At 44.4% G+C, this 11,774-nt stretch overlaps 1 protein-coding gene across 1 annotated transcript in view; it reads left to right on the forward strand.

Moving 5' to 3' along the window:
• LOC125438990 (glutamate decarboxylase 1-like) overlaps window positions 1-10,170 on the forward strand; it is a 50,755-nt gene extending 40,585 nt beyond the window's left edge. The window contains exons 11-15 of the mRNA XM_048507777.1: window positions 2,537-2,615; window positions 4,630-4,779; window positions 6,721-6,828; window positions 8,125-8,214; window positions 9,150-10,170. Coding sequence (XP_048363734.1) covers window positions 2,537-2,615; window positions 4,630-4,779; window positions 6,721-6,828; window positions 8,125-8,214; window positions 9,150-9,323 — 601 coding nt within the window. The 3' untranslated portion in view covers window positions 9,324-10,170. The remainder of the gene's footprint in view (window positions 1-2,536; window positions 2,616-4,629; window positions 4,780-6,720; window positions 6,829-8,124; window positions 8,215-9,149) is intronic.
• The last annotated feature ends 1,604 nt before the right edge of the window (window positions 10,171-11,774 follow it).

Consider the following 11,774-nt stretch of genomic DNA (forward strand, 5'->3'; position numbering starts at 1 on the left):
TGGCGTAGCGCCAATGGGGCTGGGCGGGGCATGACGGGGGCGTGGCTGGGCTTTCCGGGGGCAGGGCATTCTGGGCGGGGCTGTGGCAAGAATGCAGCCGCTGCACCGGTCCTTGGGCGGGAAACGAATGCACGCAGGCGCAGGCTGCCACGCACGCCAGTGCACCTCCTGCTAGACTGCTTCAAGTTCTGCGTGCTACTGCTGAGAGGAGGGGCGTAACTAAGGCAGAAATCACGTGGCAAAATCACCAATTAGTAACCCCCTCTCGCCACACACAAATCATTAGTAACCTACTCTTGGGAACCGGTGAGAACCTGCTGGATCCCACCTCTGGAATAAACCCTTTGGTCTATCTAGCCAAGCATGTCTACTCTAACTACTCTAACAAGCATGTCAGACCCCACCAAGGGTGAGAGATTCCCTGATTTGGGGCCCCTTTCCCTGGACCCATTCAGCCACTGGTGGGAGACTTAGCAGCAGCAGACTGAGGCCTAGCCCTCTACCACCAGCAATGTGTCATTGTCATTTCTGATTCTCACATCCTCATGGCCTCAATGATATGGGGATTCTGGTATTTGGGCACAGATCTATGGTAAAATGGCTTCTGCTATAGAGTTTTTGCCCTAATACCAGAGTGTCCCAATGACACCCGCAATGTGATATCACTTCTGGTGCACAGTGGAAGTGATATCGGCCCTTTCCCCACTTACCTTAAGCCCCGCGCTACTCTCCTCAAGTAGTGCGGGGTCCCCCGGCACTCCCCACTATAGGGGCAGCGACAACGCAGCCGCCCCGATGCTGCCGCTCTCGCGCCCCCTCAGCGTGCGGCATCCCTGGCACTCCTCGAAATGGCACCTTTTGATGACGTGGGGTCGTGGGGACGCATGAAGCGTAGCGCCAGAGATGCCACCGTGGCGGCGGCTGAGTGCTTGCCAGCGCAGCAAGGGCCAGCAAAGGGCGTAAGGTAAAAAAGTGGGGAAATGCCCTAAAACACATCAGTGGCAACAGAGGCCTGGGCCTCTGTTTGCTGCCAGCAAGTGCCCTCTACCTCCATTTGCCACAAATTGTGAGGGAATATCTGACAACCTACCTGTAACTAGCAGCAACTCTCCATGGCATCTTTTGTCACCCTGGTGGCCTGCTGTGTAACAAACTGGAGATCTTATACATGGAAAGTTTTATCTCACCCTCTGAACTTTACAAATTCTTTACCACTACCTCTTTTCCAGTCTTTATATCTTGGGTTGAATACTTGTTTCAGTCATTTTCTAGATTATTTTCCCATTATTTCCATTGCCTTGCTTTCACATTCTGCTTTCTCTTACAGTGTATTTTTTCCTACTCCCGTTCTTGAAGTCATAGGAGCCAAGCCACAGAGCTGTACAAACTGTAGTTCTGAGGGGACCATTCCTACGAGACACTGTAGCCAATAAACCTACTGTGGAAGCCATTTTTTATGTTCTCTGTAACCTAGTTGACATAATAAAATGAAAGTCCAGTGACCCCTTAAAAGACTAAAAAAAATTATTTCGATATGACTTTTCATAAGTCACTACCCGCTTCTTCTGGTATGTGTGGAAATCACACCTGAAATCCTTATGGGGAAGATTAACGGGGGTGGGAGGAGGGAGAGAAGAGCTGAGGCAATGGCTGAATTCCATCATAAATCTTTTGGGTTTAAATTCTCTTGGTTCAAGGAGGCACGCATAGAAGAAGAAGAAGAGTTTGGATTTATATCCCCCCTTTCTCTCCTGTAGGAGACTCAAAGGGGCTGACAATCTCCTTGCCCTTCCCCCCTCACAACAAACACCCTGTGAGGTGGGTGGGGCTAGGTCGTGTGGAGGCTAATCTGAATTCCCAGATAAGCCTCCCACCCAGCTCAGGTGGCAAACTGGGAATCAAAACTGGGTTTCTCAGATTAGATACACGAGCTCTTAACCTCCCTGCATACAGCAGAAGAGTTTGGTTATATCCCCTTTTCTCCTGTAGAGGAGACTCAAGGGGCTGACAATCTCCTTGCCCTTCCCCTCACAACAACAAACACCCTGTGGTGTTAGATTTGGAGCTGAGAAGAGCTCAGAGCTGTGACTAGCTAGGAGTCACTTGGCCCAGTGTGTGGGGAGTCTTCCTGAGTAATCTGAATTCCCCAGATAAGCCTCCACAGCTCAGGTGGCAGAGCTGGGAATCAAACCTGGTTCCTCCAGATTAGATACACGAGCTCTTAACCTCCTACGCCACTGCTGCATTCTCTTGTAAAAACTGTGCCTCACATTAATAATGCCTTTATTTTTCCTGTCTCCACTGCTCTTCTTTTATGGACCAACGTTGCTAATAATGACATGATTATCCAGTTAATGGTTTCAGATCGTTGTCTATGCAATGCACAAGGGTGTGTCAATGCAATAATCAAGAGTAAGCACATGTATATCAATATTTGAAATAAAGGAATGCTTATTCATATGCGCTCATAAGAATGACTGACTTCTTACTAGTCTAGCACATTCCTCCAGCTCTTAATTTTTTTGTCTTTACTTAGAGCTAATTCAGTCACCTGGAATCCTCACAAATTGATGGGAGTTCCGCTACAATGTTCGGCGTTCTTGGTCCGGGAGAAGGTGCGTGTGAAGAGGAGAACGATGTGTTCAGTGGCATGGAATTCTCAGTTGTATTGTATTGTATTATTTGATTTGTATACCGCCCTCCCCCAAAGGGCTCAGGGCGGTGAACAACAACAGCATAATAGCAAACATCAGTAACTGAATAGCAAACATCATGTTGTTCACTGCCCTGAGCCCTCCGGGGGAGGGCGGTATATAAACCCACCCAGCCAGCCAGCCAGCCAGCCAGCCAACCAACCAACCAACAAATAAATAAATAAATAAAAATTATCATAACATCAAGCAACAAAACATCAATAAACAGAGGATCAATAAACACAACATTATAATCATGGCATTATAAACAACAAGTTGGTTTTAAAGACAAACTCTTAGGGTTGAATTATATCTTAGGCAGAGGTGGGATGCAGCCTATTCGCACCTATTCCGTAGAACCGGTTGTTAAAATTTTCTCAGTTCGGAGAACCGGTTATTAATGATTAACTCCACTAGGAACAAGGGGGTAATCTCTGTCCTTGGGTACAACAAATCTCATCAAGTGAGAAATGCCCACCCCGCTCTGGAACTGCCCAGCTCTGGAACGCCCCACCCCCAGAACGCCCAGGCCACGCCCCCACCACATCATGCCCCACCCGGCCCTGTTTGCCCCACCACCATCGGAACCTGTTGTTAAAATTTTTGAATCCCACCACTGATCTTAGGCCTTTTTCGCGCACACAGCTTACCCCAGTTTTTCCAGTGGTTAAATAGCGTGAGTTGGAAACACTTCCTAGGAAATCATTCTCTCTTACCCCCTCCTTGTAATTTTGGCATCCCCCCCCCCAGAGGTGGGATCCAACCAGTTCTCACCACTTCTCTAGAAGTGGTTACTAATTTTTTCTGAGTGCCAAAAAGGGGTTACTAAAGCAACCTCCCTGCCCAATAGGGACTGGAGGTGCGTGTGTGCGGCGGCGCCACTGTTTGAATCCCACCACCATCGCAGCCTGTTATTAAAAATTTTGGATCCTGCCACTGCCCCCCCTTGTCATTTCAGATGTATTTGTTCTGCATGGTACTGCAGAAAAAAAGTAATATTCCTGGTGGGAGTCGTACATCTACTGCAACATGGGGGGTGACAGTCCAGGGCAATCCTCCCCCCTTCTGTCTTTTTCTGCAGGTGCTCTAGCACTACTGTGCAGTTGCCCTACCATGATTGATTTTTAAGGTTAAGCTACACATTGGGTGATCTGACACAGATCCATGGGAAATGTATGATTTGACCCTGAAGGGAGAACCTGTTCAATACATTTCACAAAAGTTCAGCTAGGTTGGAGACCCAGCGCCTGCTTATCTGGTCGTAAGTCCTGTTGAACTCATCAGAGTTTCAGAATAAATATATGCACCCTTGGACTGTAAGTCCTTTTCCAGCACTTTCTTAAGGAGAATAACCTCCTAAGCCCATTGATTTCAAGGTATCTAGAAGAGTATATCTCTATTCAGGGTTTTACTGCTAGTAGTGTACTTAGGACAGCTCAATTTTTACTGATTTTTGTGCATTATACTGAAAAAAAACCTGGGAATGCCTGCAAGTGCCTGTTTTTTCCTAACAAAAACAAATCACTGGGGTACTGTGTAGTTTCCAGACTGTATGGCCGTGTTCTAGCAGCATTCTCTCCTGATGTTTCGCCTGTATCTGTGGCTGGCATCTTCAGAGGATCTAATGCCAGCCACAGATGCCAGCTACAGATGCAGGCGAAACGTCAGGAGAGAATGCTGCTAGAACAAGCCACTACCAGCATACAACACAACACCCCAGTGATTTCACGGCCCGATGAAAGCAACCGACAATACAAAAAACAAATCAGTTTTCCAGAACTTATGAGGTCATTATGATTGATCTCATTATGAGGTCAATGAGCAACATTCATTATGATGGCTCTCTAATGTGGCAAGTCCATCCTTAAGGACATATAGGACAAGTACAGTCATCTTCTCAAATGCATCTTATCACGACAGTTTTGTCCTCTTCTAGGGTCTTCTCCAGGCTTGCAACCAGCTGTGTGCTGGATATCTCTTCCAGCCAGACAAACAGTATGACACGGCTTACGACACAGGGGACAAGACAATCCAATGTGGGCGGCACGTTGATGTCTTCAAACTTTGGTTAATGTGGAGAGCGAAGGTAGGAAACATCTTGCAGGAGAGAATTCCCTGCGAATCATTGAGAAATATGATATCTAGGGTTACAAATGATGTAAAAAAAAGTTGAAAACATGTAGAGGGAAATTGGAGAGGGAGAAGAGGAGCTACAGGTGAGCTACAAATGAAATAAGGTTACCCATCTCTATATCAAAGCAAGACCATGATTCATCAATTGAGGGACTCCAACCGTATGTTGAAATTTGTTTGGGATATTCTAAGGCACCTATTCCATTCATGCAGGACTGTAGCCTGCTGACCAAGCCTCACATCTCACACAAAGGCCCACTCAGCATGGGCCGGGGAAGCAGCCTCCCACCAGCATCTATGATGCTGGTGGAGCCCCGAGGCCGTTCACACTTTGAGGTGCGAGCAGCCCCAGAGTGGCCATGACCCGTAGAGGCGCCTCCGTTCTCTTTCCCCACACTTACCTTCTCTTCCTGTGGAGCTCCACAGGGATGGGGAGGCACGCCCATGCTGCCATCAAACCCCCTGGGTCAAAGGGCAGAGTGGGTGTGTCTCCCTGGCCCCTCGGAGCTCTGAAGGGAGAGAAGGTAAGTGTGGGGGGAAATGGAGGTGCCGAAAAGCAGCGCTGGCAGGGAAACACTGTTTCCCAAAAGCCTTGCTCATCGAGCAAGGCAGGAAAACAACATTTCCCCACCAGTTTCAGGGGGAAAGCATGGTGGTGCCTAAATGCAGAGGTGGCTCAAAACATAGGCAATACTGTAGGCAAAACATAGGCAAAACATAGGCAAAACATAGGCAATACTGTAGGGGACAAGCTACAGGTTTCTCACAGGAAGAGTAGTAGAATATAAATATGATAAACAAACAATGGTGGTTTTCCTTCCTCTGCAATCCATCCATTTTCAAATGGAAGTCACTAGGATGGAAAAGATTCACTTCTGAAATCATTCCCAGATTACAAAATAGGTGCATCCCCATGGACAAGTATAGGCTCATGTATACAGAAATGCCATGTGAGATAAAGCCTACAGTAATAAAAATGCAGTGCTTCAAAACCCTAAAGTAATTTATTAAAATACATGCTCCTTCATGTATCCATTTTTAAACTCCCTTGGAACAGTATAGTATATGACAATGCTAAATAGTTAATGCCATCAAACTTCTTAAGTATTTCCAGGTCGGATATAATGTGGTTTGATAAGTGCTCTTGACCTCATCACAGACAAAACCGTGACCGACAGATAAACGTAGCCTGCAACCCATTTTCAGAGTTCTGTGACCCCCCTTTTGGGTCCACACAGGTTGGGAAACGCTGGGCTACAAGCAGTGGTGGGATTCATCAGGTTTGCACCACTTTGGCAGAACTGGTTGTTAAAATGGTGCTTGTAAACAATTAGTTGTTAAATTATTTGAATCCCACCACCGGAACCAGTTGTTAAATCATTTGAATCCCACCACTGGCTACAAGCCCTCAGTTCTGGCTAGGCTATCAATACCTGCAGGAAAAGGAAGACAAAAACACAACTCAGATGAAACTCAGCTACTGCAAACCAGTATGAACTGTTTTCCTCTACCAGAAATGTTTGGCTCTGTCTGCAGGAAGAGGAAGACAAAACTTAGCCCCGATCAAACTCAGCTGCTGCTGGCAAGACCTTCTTTCCGCCCCCCAACACCCAGGCTTAAATTAGCTATAGTAACTTTTATTACCTTTATTCTTTGGCTTCCCCAGGCTTGGTTTGCTTGCTTGAATGACCTATGTGTTTTGGAGGTACATTGATGCAATGTACATTTTCTCTGCTTGTGACACCCCGGTCTCTGAACTGCACAGGCTATTGTGAGTGTGGCCAAGAGGTTGAATGAGATGGTCTTTTCATTCTTTCACCTCCAAAGGCCTGGAGGGACCAAATTGTAAGCTTCTCTCTGTATGTGATTTTTTTTTCTCCCCAACCTTCCACAGGGCACTCAAGGATTTGAGATTCTTATCAACAAATATCTGGAACTTGCAGAATACCTTTATAAAGAACTGAAGGCGAGAAAAAACTATGAGCTCGTATTTGATGCTGCGGTAAGTATGACCAATTCATTGGGTAAGGCATCTTTTCAAGTACTCTGCCTCTAAAATAAGGTGACCAGACGTCCTGCTTTTGGCGGGACAGTCCCGCCTTACACCAATCTGTCCTGTGTCCCGCGGGGTATTTTACCTGTCCCGATTTTGCCTTCTGGGGTGCTCCCAGTTCCCACCCTGTCACAAGGCGGGAAACAGGGTAGTGCCCCAGAAGGCAGTGCAGCAGCCTCCCATGCTCCTGCGGCTGCGTGTGCGCACTCACCCCCCGTCCCGGTTTTAAAAGGTGACAATCTGGTCACCTTACTCTAAAAGAAGCATGGTCCAATAACCGTAGAACTTTTGTTAAGTGTGAAGTCACTTGCTTAAGAAAGCCAGAAAAAGAACAGGTATCTTCCCCTGAAATCTAACTTTTGTGTGCTTATTTTTTGAGTTAACATGGAACTCTTACCTGTCTTTCACTTCCTTGGTGTGTTGTATGATTTACTCCACCGATATTTCAACTTCTGTATGTTGTTTCTTATGGCCATTTTGCTTTCATAAGCTTCATCCTTCTGAGATATTATATGCAGGGCATGTATTTCCAAGACACAGACATTGATTCTTTTGGTCCAATTCAAAAACACTGAAATTGAAAAAAAAACTCTCTCTTTCCCCTTTCTCCCTTTGAGGTTTGAGCAATGGGAAAAATGATTTATAAATTTTATAAGTAAATGGATAAAGCAAGTACAGGTGTACAGAATTTTGTATGAGGTAAAGAGTTCAGCATGCTAAGATTATTTCAAAAGTTTTTAGCCCAGTTGGGTGGGCATTCAGTAGAATTTTCAGTAGTCCAAAAGGAAGAACTTAGCTCCTCTCAGAGTCTCATGGGTTCTCACGGTATCTAATCTGTTTTTTCAAGAACAGCTGTGACAGATTAGAACTGTCTGTAAAACATAGTACTTTCAAATACCACGTGGAATTCAGAGGGTTTATTCACATTGATATACCCTTACTGACAGGATAAGTGAGAGCAGTGCATGTTGCTTTAGATGAGGAATAATTTTATTGATACTTCTGTAAACTTTATTCCAGATTTTGAAACTTCTGTACAAAAGTAGGCATTTCCCCCAAACTGAAATTTCAGCAATGCTGAGCATAGTAATATATGGTTGCACAGTTCATAATTGCCGTGGAAGTACTCAGAGCTTTTGTATGTATGTATGTATGTATGTATGTATGTATGTATGTATGTATGTATGTATGTATGTATTTATTTATTTATTTATGTATTTATTTATTTATTTATTTATTTTCCAGCCGGAACTCACCAATGTGTGTTTCTGGTACATTCCACCTAGTCTTCGACATATCCCAAAAGAACCAGAAAGAGAAAAAAGGCTACATCAGGTAAACAAAACAATGTAAATTTTGCGGTGCTGTGTGGTTGCCGGGCTGTATGGCCGTGTTCTAGCAGCATTCTCTCCTGACGTTTCGCCTGCATCTGTGGCTGGCATCTTCAGAGGATCTTCAGAGGATTCAGATGCAGATGCAGGCGACAGATGCCACAGATGCAGGCGAAATGTCAGGAGAGAATGCTGCTAGAATATGCGGCATACTTAACCTCACTCGAGAGCTTCTAACCAACACCCCAATGTTCCACCATTAGAAAACCAAACCTTCGACAATACAATGTAAATTTTTATTGCATAGAGTCAGGATGCTGTACAAAATTGATAGTAGGTGAAATTTGCCACTGCAATCTGCTCCAAACATCACTTTGTATCAAACACAAGTTAACTACTTGTTATCAAACACAAGTTAACTCTAGCTTACAGTTCTGTGCAGTTCTGTACACTTAATTAGGGTATGTCTGGACAGGAATTTCCTCTATTATCTAACCATGGTTACCTCTGAGAAAAATTCGGTATTGTACCTTAGGTAATGCGGATAATTGGAGGGCTAAGCCAGACGTTATGTCTGCATCAAGGTCTTGCCAATGTGATTGCTCGAGAAGTGTTCAAAAACTGTTGGAGTGGATTCAGATTTGGATATATTGGACCTAAAAAGTTTTGGTATTCCTGAATTTTCCTGATTACCCATGTCGGTATGGGTTTTCTTCTGTTTTTCTTCAGGAATCTGAAATAAATTGGCTCCATTATAGCTTATGGTATTTTTTCTGGGTCTATGGGTGATGCTTTTTTAAGATAGAGGCACCAAATTTGCAGCATAACTGCTGGTGACTCTCCTTAGAATGAAGCCATCCCTTCCTCCACATACCCTCATGGCTATTTACTCTTTTAGTTCGTAAGGCCATTGCAGCATTCTTTCTTCTTGACATCCAGATTGCTCCAAAAATAAAAGCGAGGATGATAGAAGAAGGTACTGTCATGGTTGGCTATCAGCCTCACGGAGACAATGTGAACTTCTTCAGAATGGTCTTCTCCAATCCAGCAACTAAGAAATCAGACATCGATTTCCTCCTTGAAGAAATTGAAAGGCTTGGAAAAGATTTGTGACAGCAGACAATTCATCTTGGAGATCAACATCACATTAGCATAAAGATTCCTATCTTACAGTTTTGTTTACTGCTGTTCCACAGATCCTGTATATATTGGGATTCTTCATAGTAGGAAGAAACCATCCCTATAGATGATACTTCTTTTGTTATGGGTGTTTGTTAACTATCTTCATATCTGGGATACTGTGTGGTTTCCAGGCTGTATGGCCGTGTTCTAGCAGCATTCTCTCCTGACGTTTCGCCTGCATCTGTGGCTGGCATCTTCAGAGGATCTGATAGTAGGAATGGAATACATACAGCCCGGAAACCACATAGCATCCCAGTGATTCCGGCCGTGAAAGCCTTCGACAATATATCTTCATATCCATCTACGTACGTTGCAAACCATGCTTGTAAATAGCCACTTTCCTGGTAGTTGTGATGAGTAAGAATTGCTTCAGGTGACCAGACAGGCAAGTTTTTACAATTAAAAAAAATCTATTTGCGCACATATGACCAACATCTATGTGGGTTCCTAGTAAGACTGTCCAACATCTGTTCCTTTATGTCCATGGAATCAGGTTTTCCTCCCCATGTTCTTAGATAAGCATGGACATTCTGTAGAGTGGCTTGGATATACTTGTTTTTCAAAACAACTAACTTCTGTAGATGAGAAATTTGTGAGACTTTTCCCCCGACAAAGCTAGTTCACAAATGGACACACATTATAGGGGCAAGCTGAGAAATGCAGATAGACATCTGACTTGTGCAGTATATGTTGGAATAAGTGACTTCTGCATACCTGGGCACTGGGGGGTGCTGTGTATCTCACTCTGTGATGTTGCCTCTCTTGTTTCCCCTCCTTGTCTGGGCCAGGAGACCGCCCACTAACTTCCTTTCTTCCCCATGCTAGCTTCACTTCTGCTCTAGCCTTTGAACCGAGCGCATGGTCAATGGCAGCCTGCTCAGTGGGGCCTTTGCCACTGCAGCATCCTCTCACTTCCACACACGTGATGGCGCGTTAGTTGTGCCCACTTGTAGGGAAAGTAATCTCTTTAGACTAGGGTTCTTTCTATTTACTTTTTCTTAGAACAAAGTTGTGAACTGAAGATGATTGAATAAATGTAAGTTTTACCTTTTACATTTATGTCTCTGGAGAACTTTCTATAAACTGCAGTCACACACACTACTGGGCATATCCATGACTCTAAACGAAATCTAACAGTATATACACAATTTTGTGGGCTATGTGACAATAGTCATTCCATTTTGATGTCTCATCAAGGCTGAAAGGCAGGATAATAATGCTCGCATAAAATATATGATATAAATAAATATGTCATACGATGTAATTTCAGAGACTTTGATTTGGACCATAAGAACCAATGCCTGTGCCTGTCTTGTATTATTCTAGATCAATGCAAACGAAAGAGTGGGTTTAAAGTGGGTGGGAAATAAAATGTCTTTCTGTGTGTTTTGTATGTATATTGTGTATTTTAAAACATTTTATATTGTCATGTCTGAAGGAATTCTAATCTATTTATAAGAGAATGATCTTTGTACTGAGTCGATTCTGGAAAAAGCAGGTATGAATTTGGATAGAATCAATAATCAGGACAGGAGATTTCTTAGCTGAACATAGATGGATTCAGTAGGCATAATTCATTATACATTCAATAGCATTGTGATAAACTGTAGTTTTTTAAAGTGAAAATAAATTCACACATTTAAATCTGCCCACTGGACTGTGTTAAGTGCTATCAGTTTATACGGATCAAAAAACTGTGGCCCCTTCCAAATGTATAGTGGGTTGCAGTCATGATAAAATAACCTGTTTTCACGTTCATATGCATCCATGCAGGAAGCGATTGGAGCGCACAAAAACAATCTGGGTTGCTGTTGCGCCTTTGCATGGAGATGTGTCTTTTTTATTACTCCCCATACATGCATAGCTTCCCCCGGGAATGCACAAGTGAGCCCCTGCAGTCATGCCGATGTCCCCCAATATGACCAACTGCACCTGCAGAGCTACACAGATACAAGCGGCAAAATAAAAAAAGGAAAAGGGAAGCAAATAAAGCAGAGGAGGAGGTCTTTTTGGCCATCAGATCATGCTAGAAACTATGGGATGTGTGCAGTGGTGGGATCCAAAAATTTTAGTAACAGGTTCCCATGGTGGTGGGATTCAAACAGTGGCGTAGCATCAATGGGGCTGGGTGGGGCACAACAGGGGCGTGGCTGGGCATTCCGGGGGTGGGGCATTGCTGAGCGGGGCTGTGGCAAGGATGCAGCTGCTGTGCCTTTCCTTGGGCAGGAAACGAATGCACGCAGGCGCAGGCTGCCACACACGCCGGTGCACCTCCTGCTAGATTGCTTCAAGTTCTGCGTGCTACTGCTGAGGAGCGGAGGAGGGGCGTAACTAAGGCAAAAATCATGTGGCAAAATCACCAATTAGTAACCCCCTCTCGGC

The sequence above is a fragment of the Sphaerodactylus townsendi genome, linkage group LG09 (genome assembly GCF_021028975.2).
Source record: "Sphaerodactylus townsendi isolate TG3544 linkage group LG09, MPM_Stown_v2.3, whole genome shotgun sequence".
Classification (NCBI taxonomy): Eukaryota; Metazoa; Chordata; class Lepidosauria; order Squamata; family Sphaerodactylidae; genus Sphaerodactylus; species Sphaerodactylus townsendi.